Source organism: Orcinus orca, chromosome 14 (assembly GCF_937001465.1).
Source record: "Orcinus orca chromosome 14, mOrcOrc1.1, whole genome shotgun sequence".
Taxonomy (NCBI): Eukaryota; Metazoa; Chordata; class Mammalia; order Artiodactyla; family Delphinidae; genus Orcinus; species Orcinus orca.
Window position 1 is genome coordinate 49,618,846 of NC_064572.1, and position 23,690 is coordinate 49,642,535.

General features: G+C 33.6%; 1 protein-coding gene across 1 annotated transcript in view; it reads left to right on the top strand.

Moving 5' to 3' along the window:
* The window catches only part of PCDH15 (protocadherin related 15), a 711,784-nt gene that overhangs the window by 512,942 nt on the left and 175,152 nt on the right, over window positions 1–23,690 (top strand). Inside the window, exons 17-18 of the mRNA XM_049696610.1 lie at window positions 19,485–19,790; window positions 22,625–22,849. Of these exons, the coding sequence (XP_049552567.1) occupies window positions 19,485–19,790; window positions 22,625–22,849 (531 nt within the window). The remainder of the gene's footprint in view (window positions 1–19,484; window positions 19,791–22,624; window positions 22,850–23,690) is intronic.

The window sequence follows — 23,690 nt, forward strand, 5'->3', positions numbered from 1 at the left end:
AATAATTCACAAGTGCATAAAGTCTTCCACAGACTTAATGTGGATCACTTGGTATTTCAATTTTTATTTTAAAGAGATGCATGTGTCATTCCCAATTGACATGTACACACTGCTATATTTAAAATAGATAACCAACAAGGACTTACTGTGAAGAATAAATAAAAATTAAAAAAACAAAGAGATGCTACAGATAAAAATATTTAGAGAAAATGTTTTAGAGCAATAGCACCATATATCTTTTACTATTTTATTTTTTTCCTATATTTGGCTTACTGTCAGCTTTTGAAATAAGAGTAGGTGAGAAGAATATCTGGGACCTTGTGAAAATTTATTGAAAATTAAACAAATGACAATGAATGAGTGCTAAATAAATTGAGAGATTATAATTTTTGAGAGATTATCTCAATTCCACACAGATCTGTAGGCATTTAGCCATGGTTATAAACCTAGGAAGACATTTATTATAAAATTAAAAAAATAATATTAGCATTATTAACTAACATATATTGATTGTTTGCTACATGCCAGATACAGTTCCAAGTGCTTTCTGTGTATTAGTTCATTCAATAACCATAAAATCTAATTTGGTAGGTACTAATATTTTCTCTACACCTGCAGACTCTAAGAGGTTAATTTCTTTGCCAAGACTGTATAACTGGCAAATGGCAGAATCAGTGACATGAAGCTGTGAAATCCTAAATAACTTGTAATTACCTTGGTTGGAAGAAACCTAAAATTCTGGATAAGAGCACTAGTCTTGGCATTAGACAGTCTCAGTTTTGAATTCTAGCTTTATTACCTAGCAACTCTATGACTCTGGCAAATTACCTACCTGAAACTCAGTTTCCTTGTCTACAAAATGGAGAGAGTAGGTCTAGTTTATAGACTCCCCTAAGGCTTGAAGGAGAGGAGTCACAGTTGCCTAAGCATAAGAGCTCTAACAGCTAATGTGATAGTAGTGGCAGCAGTAACATTTTATACTCTTGAATTTTGAGACCTACATTGAGATATATCTTAATTTTGATTCAACCACCTATGGTATGAACCATTTTTCTAAGATTCCTACTATGAATACATTTCAAAATCATATCCTTTATGCTTTCATAAAAATGACTGACAATGTGGAGCTGATTAAGAAGCTTGCAGGTTGCCATCAGAGTCTTGTCAAGTTTGAAGTCCAACTTGGGGATGATTCTTCACTGAGCTCCTAATCTAAATCATTTTGTCATCATCTAGGAAACATTTTTTCCCCTATTTTAACAACTAAAATGGAATTTTAAAAGTTTCAAGAATTTTACTGAAGTCAAGAGATACTGTATCTATGGCCATTTTTACTAAGGGGAAAAAACAGTGATTTTGTCATGACTTGTACTTAGTATAAGTAATGTGAAAGTCATCCTGAGGATTCCTGACCTTATTAAACCTACAGTTTAGGGGTGATGGATGTGAGCTGAATGCCATTTGCTTTCTTGGCCCCACAAAACTGGATTAAGTGCCTCTATTTATGTGCTCTCACACCTCGCTATACTTTTTTTCATAATACTCATTAATATTTGAAATTGTTTATTTGTGTATCTTTTTTTTTAACTTTATCTTCCCTATTAGAATGTAATTTCCAGGAAGGCAGGTTAGAAGCTCTATTAGATGCTGTAATTGTGCAGTGTATCTTTATTACTGGAGGTTATTAATTTTTCAAGACAATTATTGTTTAATATCTACTTTTTTCACTACGGTTCAAGTGACATTAGATGAAAGAGCCCTTTGCTCTTACCCTTCTTTACAGTCCCAGCAGCTAAAATGCTGTTCCGCACAAATTTGACAGTAAATACATGTGAATAAATCAATGCATGAAAGCATATATGACTATTTCAAACCAATTTTAAAAATTAGTATTTTGTATTTTATGCATTGATATATTTTTCTAATATAGGACTGGGAAGAATAACACGATTCAAAAAAATTCAGCTAATATTTACTGAGATGGAAACTCAGTTCTACACTAGAGCATTAATGTGAACAAAGCACATTCTCTCTTTTAGAATTTACATTAGATAGCAGAGGTATAAATGCAAATAATTATATACAGTGCAATATGAAAAGTGCTGAGACAGGCATGTACAAAGTGCTATGGGATCAGAGAGAAGTGGAAACTAATTTAATTTAACTCTAGCATTTAAATGATGATATAAATACACATTTTTATTTATCTTCTTTTGGTTTGATTTGATAAAAAATAACATTGGTTCTGTGTCTACACAAACATGTTTTTGAGGGATGCGCCGCTGAAAAAATATTCTTTGTAACATGCTTTCCTGAAAGGAAAAAAGGATTTCCTGTGTCTTTATCCCTTTAGTGTTTATTTCTCCTCTCTATATATTCAAGTATAGTTTAGTATTAAGTTTATCCCTTTAGTGCAAGCCTTCTTTAAATAGATTTCTTGCCTGTTTCGATTTGTATGAAACCCAGAAGGCCTAGTTAAAAGTTAACCTGCAACAACAGAACCTCACTTAAGTTTTAGAGCTAGTAATTACATCCAAATCTTCATATGTTGACCCACTAAGCGTTTATGAAGTCTGTCTGCCATTATGACCGGACAGACTACGTGCTGTATGTAGATCATTAAAAATTTTATATAGAATTCAAAATCCATATTTGAAATGTGACTGTTTGTCTAGTGGTATGTTTTTCCATCATCTCTCTGAACCCTGCAGTACACCCTGACAGGCCATGCTTTGTATGCTGTTTACATGAAATCAATTATGGTAAAAAAAGATGAGATAATCTTGGTTTATTTTAGATGTAATAGTATTCTTTTGGGGACAGATGAAGGTTAATTTTACTTTATATTTGATACTAATGTTAATTATCTTAGCTGAGCAAAGTTTATAATTATTTTCATGTTTATATCACTTTTTAATGAAGTTAAGTTTAGGTAATGCGAGCAGATTGGCATGAAAGGTGAGATTTGAGGCAAGTATGGTATGGTATTGTACATTTCTTAGTGTATTAATTATCATGTAGATTTGCATACGTTACTACAAGAGAGAAAGTGAGGGGGAAGAAAGTTGATGTAGTAGGAAAAGCAAAAGTTTTATAGTGGAGTATGTGGGTTGGAATTTTAGTTCTGCTATTTATTAGCTGTACAATATGGTCAGTCTGTTTAAGTTCATATAAAATCAGTAAAATGAAGGTGCTCATAATAACTTCTTTACAGTTTTGATATGATAATTAAGAGATAATGTACATAAAAGCAGTTTTCAAAATAGAAAGTACTAGACAAATATCAATTACTATGTATATATACACACATAGGCATAATTATGTCTAATTGGCATGTAGCACTTTATTAGCATCTACACTCAACATCTAACTTTATTCACAGAGCACATTTACTAACTGAATATAGCAAAAATTTGATATAATTCTTTGTTTTTTTGTTTTATTTTTTAAATAAGTAATTCTGGCATCTTTAAGAGCAATTAAGTATCTGGTATTAGGGAACATATCTGATGCTTCTATATATCTAGAACCAAGCATAGCACCTGGTGAATATTACATGTTTTAATATATGCTGGTTAAATGAATGATTAAAGTTACAGTTCTGCTTTTAAGAACAAAGAGCAAGGTAACAGCTTTCAGTCCCCATCAATTAGGTTAAGAATTGCCTTTTCTAAATTTTCAGTTTAATTGCCAACAGTGATTTGTAGAAGATAAGTGTTTGTAGAGCACTTTAAAGCCTGAATTACTTTCCCACTTCACTGGCATGGCATCTCAGGTAGAAGTAAATGAGTGGGAACTGTAACACAGCTTATGAATAAAATAACAGAATACAAAAGGGGAATTTTTAGACCAAAAGTTTAGTATTATTTTAAATGCAGTATACTAAGATAAAAATTTAGAGGCTGCAAGAATATCATGATCAGAATACTGTTCCTCAACCAACACCAAAGACAACATTCACAGGTGCTTCTGATGGTAAATAACTTCCTGTTCCTCTTCTTGAAGAGTTAGATTCTCTCTCACATTTAAAAAGGAGGAAAGGTAGTATTTTGTCAATATGTTTTTCTACTCAATATACTACCTTACACTGATATATTTTCAAATTTAGTTGGATGGTTATGATCTGTTTTATCTTTCATTTATCCATTCCTTGAATGAATATTTATAAGGTGTCTATTATGTGTAGAGCACTGGACTCACAGTGCTGGAACAAACAGAAGGGTCTCTGCTGTCATGGATCTCACAGACCAGTGAAGTGTCAGCCATTAAGTACATAAACACACCATTAAATACAAAAGTAAAAATTGTCATGAGCACTGTGAGGGAAGATAGTGAGTACTCTTGAGTGTATCCTCCTGTGTGCTGAGAGGCTCTGGAAAGTCTTCTGTGAGGGGAAAGCTATGTAAGCTGAGAACTGAAGAAAAGGTGGACTTCTGTGAAGACTACTCCAAGTAGAAGAAAATGAAAAGGCTAAAATAGAAAAAGAATAGTTTGGCTTGACTGAATAGCTAAATAAATAACTCATTAAGGAATGAGTGCAGCAATGGAGATAATGTAAGTTCACCTTTTTTTCCCCCTAGAAGACTGGGATGTGAAGGAATTGTAGCAAGATAACAGACATGTGATTATTTTTTACTTCTTCATTCTTTTTTTTTTTTGTAATGATAAAATGAAGGCTAATGGAAATAGGTTCAGTAAAGAGGGATGTGGAAGATGCTGGAAAGAGAGGCAACATAGTCCCAAGAGCATAGCCCCCCAGAACATAGGAGGGGATTGAATCCACTGATGGAGATTCTCCTCAATTTCAGTAGCAGGAGAATGGAGAAGACAGGAATAGATGTTGGATAGTTTATACATTTATTTTGAAATGACTACCTTCATGTTTCAAAATGATCAGTAAAATTCATAGTTCTGAGTATATTGTATATTGTATTTCCCAGGATTTGATGCAATGACTTCCATTGACTTCACTGAATTATTTTTTCTCCCTCTGATATCAGTCCAGACTAGATTGAGGCAGAGCAAGGAATAATGTGAGGGGAACCACTGACAATTTTCTGTAACCTAGGTTTTTATTTTTCTCATTGAATGCATGTAAATTCTGAGCTACTCTGTAATAATAATCTTCAAGGTGTAGATTTCTATGATATGGGTCTTCATTTCCATAATTAAAATAAGTAAACTATTTCAGAGTGAATTCTAAAATGTTTCCAAGTCATCTTACTACTTATCTCTGGGCTCCAGTCTATCATGCAGCTAGACTAATTTATGATGCTGCACCAATTACAACAGCCTCTCTCCCTGAACAAGGATCACAAGCAGATGATATATTAATGTCCTAAATTCAAATCCAGGTTCTCTTATTTCCTAGGTATAAGAACCTGAACAAGTTTCTTAGCTTTTTTGCAATATTCTCATCTATAAAATGTGGACAAAAAACTGTCTTGCTGAGTGTTTGTAAGAACCAAAAGATAGAAAAGATGTAAAGCTCACCATCTAGGATTTCTGCTGTTAAAGGAGAATTAAATTCAAAAAGAAAATATGAACCATATCTCTGAGTACAAGGGTAGAAATAGGTCATTGTTAGCTTGGGTCAGCACAATCAAACCAGAGAGTTTTGTAACTTTGAAGTCATTCTGTAGCTCTGGAGCTGATTATTTCATTTGAAAACAGTGAATGACATTGGAATGATTCTAAGTGTGTGTGTGTGTGTGTGTGTGTGTGTATATACATATATATATATGTGTATATATACACACACACACACGTGTATGTGTGATTTATTATGTTTTGATAAATGAGAAGTTTGTAATCTAATGAAAAGACAGTACAGATATTGGCTTGTGATGGAGATTGAGATGCACCTCCCAGATTCCCCTTCAAAGAAGGACATTCTGTCTTCTGGGGCTGATGTAGGAAGATATCCTTTAGCTGCCAACCAGGGTTACCTCAGTTGCAGAGAGAGAAGGGTCACACCTTTCTCAGTGTAGTCCACTGACTGATGGCCAAATGCAAAGGCCTGGTTATTTTAGCACAACTGGGAATAACTCTAACATGCAACTCTAATTCCACAGCTTCTTCCAGAATTGGCCAAGACTGTTGTTGGCCCTGGCTAGTTAGATTTTTCTTTTAATACAGTCCTGCTTCTTTTGTCTGCTTTCCACATGCATGGATCCAAAAGGTACACTTGCAACTAATTGCTGTCCCATTGTCTGCTTCATAGGGAATCCGACGTGCAAACAAAGACCCTTATATATCACAGTATTTTCCCTCAGGTCATACAAGAATCAAAGATAGGAGGCTCATTTTTTTAAAATCTAGATTCAGTCTACAAAATAAATAAATAAAAGCAGGCAATATTTCTTTGGTTTGTTTTCTCACTCCTTAGTTTATGATATCTCAGAAAGATTAGTTCACTGGAATTCTGAAACCCAGGACTGGAAATACTCCCTATGGGTATCATAATTCACGATGTGGATATATAGCAAATACAGTCTCTTTTTCACTGTCTTATTCTTTCTATCTCAACATTTTTATGAGGAGCTCCTCTGAGCCTACAGTCTTCTCTAATGGTTTTATGATTCCACGATATCATACTCACCCAAGTCTGCACAGACAGATTTCTGTCAAGAGCGATCAGTCTTAATGAAAGTAGCAAGAGTAATGCTTCCTCTGGGCAAACAAAATCAAAGTCGTTCACACCTGTCATGCTGGATGGTAGCTTCAGTCTCCACTTAAAGTCTTTAGACTTTAAGTTTGAAATAAGTCAATAGCTTTCTTCTTTATAATCTGCAAAGATTCTTGATAGATTATAGAGTTTTGATTTCTCAGAGTAATACGTTTCATTTTAACTTATGATTTTTATCTATTTTTTATGCCTGTCTCCACTTCTTTTATTGACTTAATTATACTGACTAGACCACTTCTAACCATCAACATAATTCAATAGAATAAAAACCATTATTCTGAGGGAAAATTTCTGCTAGACTAATTGATATGAAAATCTTATTACTGAGAATGTGCTAACAATAAAAGAATATATGTTCAAAAGAAGTTTTTTTCCCCACTTTTTTTTTTTTAATCTCCAGTTGGGCTTATTTTCTCTCATTTAATCAGAAAAGCTTAAGAATGTTGATAAGATATCTGGGTCTTTTATAAATCTATAACTTAAAAAAATCTATGCATATCTCTAATATTAAGGTGAGCAGCAGTAGCATTTTACACCAGAATTTAAGGAAACAAACCAAAAGCACCTTGCAGAATGCCTGCTGCATAGTAATCGTTCTAAAATAGTTACCCACTGTTTACACAGTCAGTGGCACATAGAGATGTGCTCTGGAAGTATATTGGAAGGAGAGCAACTAGAAAAGGAATAGCAAGCAGAATTTAAAATTTCTGATTCAAAAGGCAGTTCTACATTTTGTACATCTTAGCTCTTTTCCCCTGCCCATGAATGCAGACCTAGGGAGTAAATATGAAAAGATAAGTTATTCCTTCCAATTAATTCCATTCCACTAATTTAAATGAATATGTTAGACAAAACCATAGAAAATGTGGTTACTTCTTCTGTAACTTCTGTTACTTCAGTGCATTGTTGGCACAGAAATGAATATAAAACATACATTTCCAAGTCAACCAAGTTGGTGACACCGGGAAATGGAACATAACTAAAAATTGCAAAATTTTAAGCTTACCTCCAGGGATGATTGATGATAAAATAAAACCGAGAGTTCAGAATCTGTATCCTGCTCTACCCCAGTGAATATATCAGGGTAGGTGACTATGATAAGATAGTGGCGATATGTATAAAATGGAGAAAGTCCTTTTAATTTTATGGTTGTCATTTGGGAAACAATGTGTGCTTATATCAAGCAAAAAGCATTATTCATAGGAGATATTTTTCTCTCCTTAAATGGATATCATATTGGCCAAAGGCCTTTTCATTTCTTTTGTCTTAGATATGTATCTGATAATCTAATATTTGTATATTCTGCAGAAAATGCAATTATGGAGAATTTCTTAGAGAATCCAACCTGGCTGTCACATTTTTTCTACTTTCCAGTTATGATTTTCTTCTGCCACTGATACAAGCAAATCATTTGTGAGAGCTATAATAGCAAAAGTTCTGTGATAGCTAGAAGGGCAATACTTAGGGCATAGATCATTCTTGGCTCTTTAGAGAAATATATGGGAATGTTTATATTTAATACAAAAAATACTGGGTAAAAATAAAATTAAAACTTGAGATTAGCAGAAAGGATCATAAAGACATCAGATAAACAAATGTTACATCTTTAATAAGCATAGAGGAAACTGTTTAAAGTACAAAAAAACAGAAAACAATAGTTAGTGTCAGAACTTGACAGACAAGGTAAGCACAAATATAAAAGAAACGCCTGAACCAAGCAGATTATTACATAAAATGTCATCTATGATGATGATAGTTTTCTCTTACTTTATACTTAAAAACTGATGACTGATGACTGCAGCTCCAGAGGTGCCCTGAAATAGTTACTTTACATAATAGTTTGGACATGTATTTTGAAAGTGATGCTATTGTAATCAGTGTTGAAGGAACAATGCTTACATGAAAATGTTTATTTTTGGTATATTAGGGAGTTACAGAAGGTTTTCTTTTGACTAGAGCATTCATTCTTAACAGGGACATATCACCCCCAAAATGGAAAAAGTCAGTTTTTGAAAGGCAAAAAAAATATACTCTTTATATATATAAAACACAAACATATACATAAACAGATATGCAACAAATCTGTGGCAATAAAATTTCATAGAGGTGCAATTAGGAAGAAAAAATATCTAGAAAGCCTATTGAAGGGGGGGGTATAATGAAAAAAGTTGGAGCAACCCTGGGATAGAGTATTGAAAAATAAAACTACTGTATTTAATTCCACAAAATATTGAAGATATACTTACAACACTTGTTTTCAAACTGAACTACAAATAGATTTTCTTATAGGATTTTAGCTGACTTAAAATGAAATAAAAGAAAGCAGTAAAACAATAGCATAAGGACAAAGTTCAGGAATAAACAATTATTGATATGATTGCTCACTTAATTCTCTAAAATGGAAAACATGTGTTACATCTCATAAAAGGAAAAAATACTAGCTTTTTAAAAAGAATTATACATACTAAATGATATTTTATTTTCTTCATGTGATTGGGTATTTGGGGTAGGAAGGATATGTAACTGCATCATGGAAATAGCTTCAGATGAAATGTTTGCAGAAAACTTTTATCTGCTGCCTGTCAATGCGAAGAACAGGCATGGTTCAGATACGAACAAGCCAGCCTGCTCTTAAGAAACTCTTAATTTTGTGGGGGCTATAAAAAAAAGTAATAAGGCTTTTGGTAAAGGAGTATACAATGAGCTTAAGGAACATAGAGATAAGACTTTTAACTTAGGTGTTTCTGAGAGAAGTGACATATGGGCTGAAGAATAATCAGTTTGTGAAGTAGGGGGAGGACTTCAAGCTAGAACAAAGCAGGTATGAGACAGCATGGTTAGTTTGGCAAAATGCACTTAGATTTAAGGCCTAGAACATGTTTGTCCATAGAAAAGAGATGGGACTGAAGATGTTGGAGAAGTAAAGTAGGAAGAAGGGAGTAAAAATAAAATATAATTTTATTTTATGACTTTGCACCATCAACAAAATGATACTATACACGCCAAACCCACAATGCAAATATATCAAATGTAAAGCAATAGGAGAAAAAATGAAAATCATGGAATGAGAAATAAACAGCAGTGACAGCAAACCACTGTGATTTTGGAGTTGTTTGAAAGCTGACTGATATAATAAACTCTTTTGAATAAAACATAGAGTTTATGTCAAAGAGTTAGTTATGAGATATAAGTGCATAAGGGTAGGTTCGAAAAAGATCATGTACAACCTTGAATGTTAGAATAAAATGTAGTTTATTGTGTAACTAGAAGTAATTGCTTTGACTATTTGTCAATTCAAGCAAACTTTCATTTAAGACACCTACTGCTTCATAAAAGGCAGTCTTAATGCAACATTGATTCAGCAAATATTCACTGAACATTAATGAAGAAAAGGTATTAGAAATTCAGCTATGAGCAATGCATTTTTTTTTGTCCTCAGTTTGCAGGAAGGATAGTATAGGAGCCAAGCAGGTAAGCAGACAATTACATTATGTTATAGAGCTAAATAAAAACAAAATGGCAGGGAATCTCAGTGGAAGGACAGCTGTCTTGACTTGGGGAAAGCATCCTAGAGAAACATCCAAGCCCTTAAAGACAGTTTAATAGAGGTTTGTTCCATGGTAGAATAGAAAGAATTTAAGAACACTAAAAAAAGACATAGCTTTGGAGAAAAATATGGGCAGCTGTCAAACCTTTTCTGTGGGGTAATACTATTTACTGAGTTCTCTGGGTAGAAGTTATCTTTTCAGATTTGGAAGGATGGCCTGCAGTAGTTATGACAAGCAAAGAAATGTTTAGTGTAAAATAGCTCTTTTACCCCTTTTAGCTCTCACTATAATGATTTTAAGAGCCTCACAATTTATGATCAGGTCATGACTTCTCATCTGTTGTCACACATTTGTTTCCCAACCCATGATAAAATTACTTTAAAATGTAACTGGAAGTTACCTTTTCTTCTACTTTCAAATGGAATACATTTTTGATTTTTAAAAATTCAACATTTTTCTCAGGCCAGACATAACGAACATTTCTCAAAATGTGACAATGTCCATAAAATCATCAGACATACTTTTTCATAGAAATTTCTCTGTAATATGTCTAATACTACCTGAATTCATGCCTCAAGGACCTTAAATCTTCATTATTGTTTCTTGTAATAACTAAAGTGCTCTTTCCTTTTTGTTACATATCATCTGCTCATACAAGTTTTCCTTATATTTTTATTTGTTACACTAAAACCACATATGAACAGGTTTTATGATCTTTCACATATGAATTCGTTAATTAATACAGACACCCAAATTCTCAGAACATCTTGATAAAAACAAAGTTAATGGAACCTAATGGACTCACTATACCAGGTTAAATGTGATCCTAAGGAAAATGAAGTGTATAAATAAACCAAATAAAAATAGACTGATTTATTCTTCACAAAAATATTTTTAAGAACTTTAGGACAGAATTGAGCTTTTTTAAATAGTTTCTAAGTAGATGTTGAAAACCTCAATAACAATAAACTTACCTAATTTTTAATTGATTACTTAATATGCTCTAAGCATGCTGCTAAGTGTGTTCAATCCTCATAGTAGGTAGTGAGGTAAATACTTACTATTATCATCATTTTACAAATGAAGGATGGACGCTTAGAGTGACTGACTCACCCAAGGCCATAGAGTTAGTATGGGAAAGAGCTGGTCTTTTAACCTAGAGCTTAAGCCCTTAAGGAATCTCTAATTTATATATGGGTTTTCTAGATTCCTAGGGATTAAATATTTGAGAGTTCCAATACTTGATAAAAAAAACTATTTACTCTCATTATGTTTTTAGTGATTTGAACTCAAGTACACTTGTTACCTTCTAGCCAGTAAGTCTGTTTGCCATTGTTCAATAATGAATAGGTGTGGAGAGAGCAAACACTTACCAGCATGATGAGTCACTAAATTGCTTCTCCCATTTTACACTGATAATCACAGCCCTTGAAATAGCTCAGCTTCTTTAAAGAAATAAAGATGACAACTATTTTATGCCATTTTGAAGTTGGCAGGTAATTTTAAAAATGTACTTCTACTAGTAATGTCATTAAGGATGCACTTCCCAACTTCTCCTTCTGACCTCCCTGCTCAACACCTTTTAAGGTTCCTGCTTCAAGGTGAGAAAGGAGTGCACAGCCTCAAAAATTGCTGTGAAGGAAAAGCAAAAACTAAGGGAGGTAAGCTCCCTCTCAGCTTCACACTGGGCTAATTAGGTGCTACATGGTAGTTCACACCTTTCTAATAGCTATACTTTCTGTTTGTCCTCAAAGTTCTTTGCATAAAACTGATTTTTGTGAGAATAAACAGAAATTATTTTATATCTAAATAATCTGAATGGATATGAGTATAAAACATTTTAAATTAGAATTAATCATTGAAAAAATAATAAGTAATTTACCCAGAGACTTCTCAACGGAAGGGGTGCAGACATCAGACTCTCCTTTGAGGTCTTATCCCAGTATATTCCACCCATAAAGACATACTTTTCAATCTCTATAGAATTTGTAACTCCCAATGTAGGTATCCCAGTAATGGGCTTTCACATTTATTGATGGGAAAGCATGTATAGTAGACCACTCTAAAAATTAACGAGGGAACAAAAGGGGTAAATATAATGTGTAAGAAATATTTTTCCCTGCTTCCTTTTCAAATGATATGCTATAAAATGGTGCTCAAGGAATAGTCAATAAATGCCCTTATACATGATCTGTTGTCTTTATTAAGTAATAATTATTTGGTTGTCTGTAATGTATTCTAACTTTGATTTTAGTGATGAAGATTTTCCAGAAGTTTTTCTAGCAAATATTCAAAAGTTTTGTCCAGTGAGGATTTTATTTGACTACATACTATTAGCCAGTTTCCCAACAATACTCATTCACAAATAAGTAGCCACAAGTCAGGCCCCCTGGTAAGGTGTATATTACAAAATGTGTTAACCATGGACAGATGATTATAAAGTTGCAGCTATTACTGTTTTTTGCTTTGATGTAGTACAAAGGGAGAAGAGATGTGATTTTTCTTATTAACAATTTTAATTAACTTTTAATTGATTTCTAGGAAGAGAAATGTTTTCATTACAGCATCACACACTGAGCTCCTTGGTTAGATATTAAACATCAGTGCAAACTTCTTGACAGTATTGCTGATAATAAGGGATTTTATGTTTGGTTATCTTTTCTAACATGTACATACTCATCTATAATACTAAGTAAATGAAACTACCTTGTTTAGCCAGCCCATATCACTTAACTTACATGACCTTATTTATGTTCCTCAATTAATTAGGACACAGAAAAGGAAGCAAATAATCCTGTATTTTACAAACATTCTAGTTCCTTTGTCTCTATTAGATGTGTGTCTGAGTTACCTTAAATTTTTTAGAGCACTTTCTTATAGAATGTTAGTCTTTTATTCCATGAGCATCAAATATACCTCCTTTCATGGAGGCTAGACAGTCAGTGAATTAAGTTGTAGTTAATCAGGTCAAAACATGTGTGTGTGTGTGTGTGTGTGTGTGTGTACTTGACTTTCAATATATTATTTACACTTTATACTTAAGCTGACTTAAAATTACGAAACCCTATTAATAAAAATGCCCCATCTAATATTTATTTTTAGTCCCCTTGTTGAATATGTGTTTGGATATTTTCTCTCAACAAATTATCCCACTGTAAGATAAAGATTGCTGTATATTTGAAAAATTCAATAAATGAAGAGTTATGAGATATGCTTCTATTCTCAGAGGACTTATAGCTGTGGGGAAAAGGTGTAAATAAAAAGTAATGTGGGCTTCCCTGGTGGTCCAGTGGTTAAGACTCCATGCTTCCAGTGTAGGGGGCACAGGATCCCTGGGCAGGGAAGATCCCACACGCCGTGTGGTGCAGCCAAAAAAAAAAAAGTAATGTTACAAAGCATTTGTTAAAATTCTAATCTATAAAATGATCTATCTCTAAATGCTAGACATTTTCCTAGGAGAGATTGAATTGGGGGTTGGGATTTGAAGACTGGATGAAGGATTGGAATTTCAGAGGTGAATAAGGAATCATCAATGCAAGCCTTGAAGAAAATGTCAAAAAGTGTATGCTGAGTCCTAAGGAAATGAAGAAAATTGATTAGACTTGAGCAGAGTGTTTATACAGGACAGTGAATAGTAAGAGAATGCTGAAAATGTAGGTTGGAATTAATTCATGCATAGGAGTTTGGACTTCTGTCTATAGTTCATTTGAAAGGATTTCTATTACTCAGGGTTTTTAAATCTGGTGCATACATTACTCCCCTTGAGAACTTTGCCTTGCTCATTAAAATATTAATGACACTTGAAAAGTTCTGAAGTAATGAAAACTTTTAAATTTTCTTTAATCCCAATTTCCCAAATTTATTTATTTGAACAGAGACCTCCCCTTCTCTCTCCGTCTCCCCTCACTTTTTCCTGGCATCATAAGAGACGTTAATTAACATTCCATGAAATGTAGCACCTAAAGTTAGTTTATCAAAACCATGACTAAAATTCAGTGTTTACTTCTCGCTCCATGGCCTTTTTTTATCAATTTAAGCCATTGTTAAAAAAAATTTCTCATTGGACCTTTTGAAAGCATATATTTTTCTGATTATCTTTTCTCTGCCATTTATTATTTTACTGTAGACTCTGTTAAGGACCCTGACATGTTTGAGAGTAGGCACCATTGATTCTATTAACTTAAGGTAGTTAGTTTCAAGTGATGGGTCATGGGGAACAAAAAGTATCAAGTGGAAGTATTGTGTGAAAATATCATGGACAGATTATTAAAAGAAGGCCTTATTCCCAGTGTTGCTCATTGAATTATAACAGTATTTTAAAAAATGTATGTCCCTCAAGATATTAGTAAATATTTTGCTAAACAAACAACAATGAAAAAGAGTCTATGACTAAATTTGTTTGGAAACTGTGGTATAAACACCCCTGGGGTTTGGGACTCTCAGTAACTAACATCCTATACCTTGCCCAGGTTCCAACCAATTCAGTGAGAGACATGAAATTCTGGCAAATAGGTGAAACTGATATTGAAAGGAAGGAGGTTTAGTAATGAGAACCAAATGGGTTGGTAAATGCTACCCCATGATTAAACTTACCTACACAGCCTCAGGCAGAACTGAAATTGTAGGTCTTATTCATAGGGAAAGAGCTCATATAGCAAAACCAGCAAATCATTCGACATCCTTATAAACATCAGATGTTAAAGGGGGCAGTGTGTTTACCCAATTCTTTCCATCAAATTCACCACTCATGAGTGAGGGAGGGAGCAGAGAGAGCAGTTTTCTTGCTAAAATGTCCTTCCTCTTGGCAAGTTGAAGCCTGGAGAGGGGAAGTTTCCATTCAACAATCCTCAGTGAAAGAGGATCTTTTAATGCAACACTTCTCTGAGCTACTGTGTATTGGGAAGTTCACAAGGGAAAACATGATTAGTGCAGCAATTTGGGAAATACCAACATGATGCAAGCACTGTAGGTGGTCCATTCTGAAGTTAAGTTTGTTTTTATATCTTAAAGTCCTGTTAGAGCAAGTTTCCTTTAACAATCCTCTAGCCCAGTAGTTTGCAAACATGGGTTGTTCTGATCAAATGTGAGATCTTTTCCAAGTCATTTGTTACTGATGTAGGTACTACATTTGCATTGTTCTAATACTAGTTACTGGCTTATATCATCTATAACAATGCTGATTCACTTAAATTTTTATATATTTTATTCAGTGGAACAGAATAATGGCTTTGCAACGAGATTACAGAGAATTATGCAACAGCTATCTTCTTATTCTTGTTATAATTGATGATCTGTGCCATGTTTGTGAATTTCATCTCAGACATGTATAATGGTAGCAAAAGAGATTCAAAACTGCTGTTCCACTTCACATCTTTTATTTTATAGTTGAGATACCTGAGACCTAGAGGGAACAAGTGACATGCCAAAGTTAATGATATCAAAAAATACATATAGTGGAAACACTGAAACTAAACAGCACTTCTATAAGGTAGCAATTTCTTTTTATATATCAAGGTCATTCGCTATCTTAACCTACATAGTCCCTGTTTGTCACTCTACAAAACATTAAAAATGCAAAGATATTTACTTATTATCATACTCTTATCTAGGTCATAACAGAATACTACTTTTTACTTTATAAAAATGATATTTTTCCGTATAGACCTGGATTCAGTAGTTCCGCCGAGATGATCACAGTCTTCCCACTTGTAAGAAGGGAGACAAGTGTTAAACAAATAATCACATTAATAAATCTATAATTTAAATCTAGTAAAAGTAATATAAATTATGCGTATATGGAGTTCTTGCCATGTATAACAGGAGGGTCTCATTTACATTTCAGGAGTGATTTGAGGAATCATTTGAGGAAGTGATGTTTAAATGGACATTTGAAAGATGAATGGGTATTAGCCTAGTGAATAATAGTGGAAGCCCTTTAGGCAGAGGCTTTGGAGAAATTTGGAGGTTGGAGAGATTTGCATTATTCCAGAACACAGTGAAAGTAATATTTAGTAGGAGAACTCTTGGTTATGGTAAACATTTGAATGGTGCTGAAGGCAGTGGAAATCACTGGAGGATATTAAGAGGAATGATGTCATTTATCTATTATAAAAGATCTCTCTGAAAGGAAATAACTGAAAAGAAAATAAAGACATAATCTAGCAATCTAAGCCACAGTTGGTGGTGGCTTGGGCCAAGGTGGTTAGGATTGAGATATTGCATACATTGGAAACAATGTATTATAAATGGAATAGGGATTTTCCTGTAAATGCCATATCTTGGACCTTGTTACCTAATATACCAATGTATCTCACAGCTTGGAGCTGAGCCTCATACATAGTATTAAATAAGCTTTTCTGAAATTATTGAATAAATAAATAAGCTTTTCTGAAATTACTGAATTTCAGAAAAGCTTTAAAATAAGCTTTTCTGAAATTATTGAATAAATAAATAATTGAGAAGGTAGAAGTAGTAGATCTCAGGAACATCTTCTTTATTTCTTATGTAATCTGTTGGTCAGTGGAAGAACCATTTAGTGAAGTAGGGGAATTGGAGATGACAAAGATTTGGACATAGAAGTAATCAAAAGTTTAATTAGAAACATGTTAAGCTTCTCATTCTATGGTAGACAGAATTATGATCCCCCAGATACATCCCATGTGTGACTATGTTACCTTACATAACAAAATTAACTTTGTAGATGTGATAAGGTTAAAAACCTTGAAATGGGAGGATTACCCTGGATTGTCCAGGCGGGCCCATTGTAGCCATCTAAGCCCTTAATAGTGGAAGAGGATGATAGAAGAGTGGATCAGAGAGATGAGATAGAAGAAGGAGAGATTCAAAAAATGTGAGAGGGACTTGACCCACCACTGCTAGCTTTGAAGATGGAAGAAGTGTGCTATGAGCCAAGAGAAAAGGTATGTGGGTGGCCTTTAGAAGTTGGGAATTGTCCTTACATGACAAGTAAAAAGGGAGTGGGGATCTCAATCCTAACTTCAAGGAACTGTATTCTGTCAATAACTGGAATGAGCAAAGAAATGGATCTTTTCCTACAGCCTCCAGAAAGGAATACAGACCTATGCATACCTTGGTTTTAGCCAGGTGAGACCCATGTTGAACTTCTGATTTATAGAACTATAAAATAATAAACTTGCAATGTGTAAACAACTAAATTTGTGGTAATTTGTTATGGCAACAATAGAAAACTCATATAATATGCATAAAGTGTCCTAGTAGAGATATTAGTTAAGTAGCTGGACATACATAGTACAATACATACCTAACATCCCCCTCCACCCCACACATATACATACACAGCCATATTAATCAAATTAAATCATTCTATCATAATAAATCTTCCAATATGGGGATAAATAAGAATATATCTTGAGCAAGAATCATTTAAATTATGGATTACATAAAAATACCCACAGACAGAAAATGTCCCTGAAACTTTTAAGAGTGTTGGTTTAATGAAATAGAACGTACTTACATTATTGGTTTGTATTTTTCTATTTACTTGAGCAGTGATTTAAGACAAAAAATAACACTTTTTGTTTGATTGGTTGTTTTTTTTTGTAAGGGATGTGGCAGTATTGTTGTTTGCTTTTTCCACTAAGATGACCAGCTTGACTAATATGTCAATAATCAGTAAGACAAATTCTAGGAAAAATGTAAAAGTAGAAGAAAATATGTCTATGGAAACTCTTCAACTCTTTTACAGTATTTTTGTCCTCTTCAGACATTCCTGCAATTACTCTTCTATCTTTTCTCAGGCTTAAAACTCCAGAGGTAATGCCCTCCCAGGGGCATTTGTGTTTTGATGAATAAAAGGGACAAATCCTGCTGGAATGTCTGGCATTATGACAGTCAGAAGGAGCGCAGTTATGGACATCTTGGGCTTTATCGTTTCAAACAAGGCACAAGTGTTCAGCAAACCCACCCCACATGCTTCCCCAGTGTTTGTAAAGGTGGATATACATCTGCTCGTGTGCTGTTCAAAATACATTATATTGCATCCCAGGCTTTGTAGATATTAAATGATTATTGTGTCCCTGGCCCATAATGCAGCCAAGTGTCTTGTTTTCCTTCCTTTCCCTAGTGAAGTTTGGGGCATAATTATGTAATATTTTATAGATGCTAAGATTCATTCCAATTTCTTTGAGAAACAATAACATAGAACTGTTTAGCACAAAATGTACTGTATTTGATAATGAAATATCATAATTTATATTCCAATTAATTGATTTTTAGATTATTTTAATTCTCATAACACTCTAATTCTCATAACACTCCATCAGAAGAATAGTCACTCAAAATTTACCCATTTTATTTGATGCAAAGTGATTTAATATTACATAAAATTTTCAGTTACAATAGGTTTATTATAGCATCAACAATTCTGTTATCATTTGGAGATTGTATTCTAATATTAAAGAAGAGCCCTTTGCAGTTGCTTTACAGTTACTATACTTTCACTTCTGTTTGGGTTTTGGAACATGTTTAGTTTTAAATCTCAGTTCCTTGCATTAATTTATTCTAACATTCATTAATTCCACAAATATTTATTTATTAAGTAGTTTTATATGCAAGACATTATACTAAGAACTGGGGCACTGAGGTATTTATTTCTTGTGTAACCCTAAGCAAGATAATTAAAGTACATAAGCCACAGCTTTCTTATTTGTAGAATGGGACCAATGATATTTATTCATAAGAATATCAGGCAGATTAAATGCAGTTATATATATATGGTGCTTATACACACACACACACACACACACACACACACACACACATACACACATATAGTGCTTGAATTTAAAAAGCTGTAAAATCTTAAGTTGTCAGTTATGTTTAATTAAAACCTAAATGTGTTTTTTTAAATTTTAGAATTCAAAATCTATTAAAGAAATGATAATACAGGAAAAATTCAGTATTTTTGAAATGTGAATTTTCTGTCATAATATAATATTGTTATTTCTACTGGTATCAAATTATGTTATGTTCATTTTGAATGAAGAACATCAATTAAACTATAGTATATTTCTTTTCATGTTCTAGACTTTTGTACTACATTGTCATTACCTTTTAAATTTTCTCCCTAGAGAAAAAAAATATTTGCTTAGAAATATGCCATAATTCTTTAACTATCCCCTTCTGGCAGGGCAACATAACAAAATGTAATGTGAAAAAATCATAACAAAGAGTACTATGTGAATTCCTTTGTTTTTAATTTTATTTAGGCAACAGACGCTGATGCTGGAATAAATGGCCAAGTACACTACAGTTTGGGTAACTTCAATAATCTTTTTCATATCACATCCAATGGGAGCATTTACACATCAGTGAAGCTTAACAGAGAAGTCAGGGACTACTATGAACTTGTTGTTGTGGCAACTGATGGAGCGATACACCCTCGTTATTCAACTCTAACAGTGGCCATCAGGGTTTTGGATATTGATGATAATAGTCCTGTGTTCACCAATTCAACATATACTGTCGTCGTTGAAGAGAATCTGCCAGCCGGGACCAGTTTCCTTCAAGTAGAGGTGTGTGGAAGAAGCAATTATTTCATGAATTCTGTATAAGATTTGACATTCATGTTAGGGCTGCCAGACTTAGTAAATTTAAAAGAAAAAAAAAAAGCATATGCAGTTAAATTTCAATTTCAGATAAGCGAGTAAATTTGAATATAAGCATTCAAATATTACAAATATTACTCAAATATTACATATTGTGCTTTATCTAACAACCCTATTTTAGACATATACCAAAATTTAAAGGGAGAAAAGTTGCCTTTGTGAGAAATTGAATAACACTTCTTAACAGATTTCTTTTTAATTTACAAAAGTAATGCTAAATGTTTATTGCAACAGTTGACAATACGAGACTATTTAAAAAAAAACTTAATAGACTCTCACCTTGTACCTCCAAAGTTACTCGGTATTAAATTTTATGTGTATTCTGTTACATTTATGTTTGTGCTCACACAAATATCAAATAACTATTTACATATATATATAAATACACATGTATGCAAGTGTGTACATATATATATATACATTCATACGCATATATACATATACAGAATTGCCTCATATTTTACAGAAATGGGATATTGCTGTACCTATTATTTTGTAATACCTTTTTCACTTTCCGTACACAACTGGCATCCTTCCAGAAGTCTAACTCTCCTTTTTATTAGTGTCTTCATAGCTAAGCCTCTTTTTTTCAGTCCTCAAATAAATTATTACCAGAAACTCTGGACATTCTGATTCAGTAGGTTAGATTGGCCTAGAGATCTGCATTTTAAGCACAACCTCTTTAATTCTGACATAGGTGGTCTATGAAGTGTATTTTGTAAGAAAAAAATATAGTCCTTTCTCAACCTGCAGTCTACAACTTGAATTTTGTTAGCATGCATTTCAAGAACTTGTGTTTCTTCCATAATTCAACTCAATATGTGTTTACTTAGTCAGCAAACATTAATACATCTAAAAAAGGCAGATGCTGGCCAAGGAGAGGGCCATTCTTTCTCCATTTATTCTTCTATTCATCTGTTCATTCACTCATTCCTTTATTCAATAAGCATATTTTCAGTGCTTACTGCATGCCAAGTCCTCTGCTAGACTCTGGGGATTCAAACATGAACAAGACAGGTTTCCTGCCTTCATTGAATTTTCAGTCTGGTGTAGCAAACAGACAAGTAACTGGTAATTAATATAGAGGTCCTCAATGCAAGGAACCTGGGAGATCACAGGTGGGGTTCTTTAACCTAATCTTGAGAACAAAGAGAATGTTTCCTGGAGAAAGTTTATTTCTAAATTGTGAACTGAGGGGCAAATAAGAGGCATTCAAGGGGGAAGAAAGAATATTCAAGGCAGTGGAAGAACCTGCTCAAAATCCTGGAGGAGAGAAGAGTGAGGAGCTAAAGGGCTGGAAAATATATGTATCCTTCTCACCATGTTAAGGAGATTGGAGTTGATCCAAAATGAAATGGAAAACAAGAAGAATTTTTAGGCAGGAAGGTGACATCATAAAATCTGTGCTTTAACAGTATCTTTCCCATTGTGATGTTGATAACTGTTTGGAGTGGGCCAAGACTGACATTCACAAAGATGCTTGCTTTACTGCATGCATTTTTTAACACACCCTGACCTTCCCCACTCTGTCCTTGCTCCATTCCATTTCCTCTGCCAGAGTTGCCTTTGCCAGTCTCTACTACTGAATGAAAGAGTCATCTATAAGACTTCCTATTGAAACCTGTTTTTTCAGCTGTTTTTTGTTTTGCTTTAATGTTTTGCTTTAATGATTTTATTTTTGGAAATGGGAATTAAAAAAAAATTTATTAGAGTATAGTTGATTTACAATGTTCTGTTAGATTCTGGTGTACGGCAAAGAGAATCAGTTATACATATACATATATCCACTCTTTTTTAGATTCTTTTCCCATAAAGGCCATTACAGAGTATTGAGTAGAGACCTGTGCTGTACAGTAGGTCCTTATTAGTTATCTATTTTATATATAGTAGTGTGTATATGTCAATCCCAATCTCCCAATGTATCCCTCCCCAACCTTTCCCCCTGGTAACCATAAGTTTGTTTTCTACATCTGTGACTCTATTTCTGTTTTGTAAATAAGTTCATTTGTACCATTTTTTTAGATTCCACATAGTGATATCATATGATACTTGTCTTTCTCTCTCTGATTTACTTTATTCAGTATGACAATCTCTAGGTCCATCCATGTATCCCTTTTATTTTGGTATTTCTGTCTTATTTCTTCTTTGAGACAGTAATCTGGAGGGTAGGTATCTTGTTTGTATTCATCTTGTGCATCTCTATAGCACCTTGTGCACACTCAATAAGTATTAGTTAAAAGAAGGGAGGTATAATAGAGTGATCTCTAGAAATGTATTATAGGATCTTTGTGAGAAGATATATTTACGTTTTCATATAGCCCTTTAATAACCTGTTATGTTTATGGAAAGCACACACTAATACTTATTTTTATTTAAGGTATTATTTTTCATGGTTATACAATCGTTAGGAAATAATAAGCAATCATTTATGACAATATTTATTTCTTTACTGTGGTATGATCCTTTTAATTAGTGATTTTTTCAAATAAAATAGATACAGTAACAAGATCAACAATGACAAAACCTCATGGGTCTCTGTCTCTGACTTGTTCTCTTTCTTTCTCTCCCTCTCCCTCTATCTGGTAAATTACTTTAAAAAATGTTTCTCTCTGAAACATGCCTTTTGATCATCATTCATTTCATGCTGTTCTAGGTACTGACACATGACTTCCATCAGTCCTGCATTTCTTTATTTTGGCAATGGCAGTGATATAACCATTCTTCTTCTTAATTTGTTACAGGCCACAGATGCTGACCTCGGAGCTAATGTATCTTATCGGATAAGAAGTCCGGAAGTGAAGCACATTTTTGCACTACATCCATTTACAGGAGAACTCTCCCTTTTAAGGAGTTTGGACTATGAGGCATTTCCAGACCAGGAAGCAAGTATCACTTTTCTAGTGGAGGCCTTTGATATTTATGGAACAATGCCACCTGGTATTGCTACTGTCACAGTGATAGTAAAGGTAAGGAATATAGATGACTTCTGGTTGCCTAGTTTGTACTCTCTACATGTAGTTCCTGTTTTTGTTTTTTTTTTAAATCCACACTATAGTATAATATCTGGGGGCAGGATTCATAATTATATGTGGTACCAGAGCCAGAACATAAAATTTTGAATGTACAGTATTTACAAAGACTTGAGAAATAACTATATTATTTAACTTATAAAAAATAAATTTGAAAGAACCACTAAATAAGAGTTCAAACACTGTGTCTCCCTGGGTCCACCATTAGCTCTGTGACTTCAATCAAGTCATAATTTCTCTAGACTACACTTTAGTCCAGATTCCACAGCACCAGGGATAATAACTTCGTCCAAATCCTTCAACTTAAAAAAATACAAATTAAAAAAAAACATAAGAGGATTCTGAAAGTTTAAGAGTTCTAAGCCCCCAAGAACTAGTTAGTTTAGTTTAGTTGGAACTCAAGATTCTGGAATGAAACAAGCTTTGGAATCAGATGGAATTGGGGTTAATTTCTTGCTCAGCCATTTTCAAGTTCTGTGACCTTGGGGACTCTCTCAACCTCTCTAGATTTGCCTTCTAGCTTAATAAAATACCCTGCACCAGTTGATTGCCTAGAAAAGCATGTCGTCTTCCACCTTTAGGGTTTCTTGTGGTTGTTAAGCTGTGTATTTAAAAGAAGACATGAGGAAAGATTCATCAGTTCTCACATGTTAGTGTATATAAAGGTCATCTGAGCTGCATACCAAACTTTCAGATCCCTCTGCTCCTTCCCAAAGGGGCACCTTTCTCACAGGAGCATCTGAGACATCAGTATATTAGAAAAGTACACAGATGATTC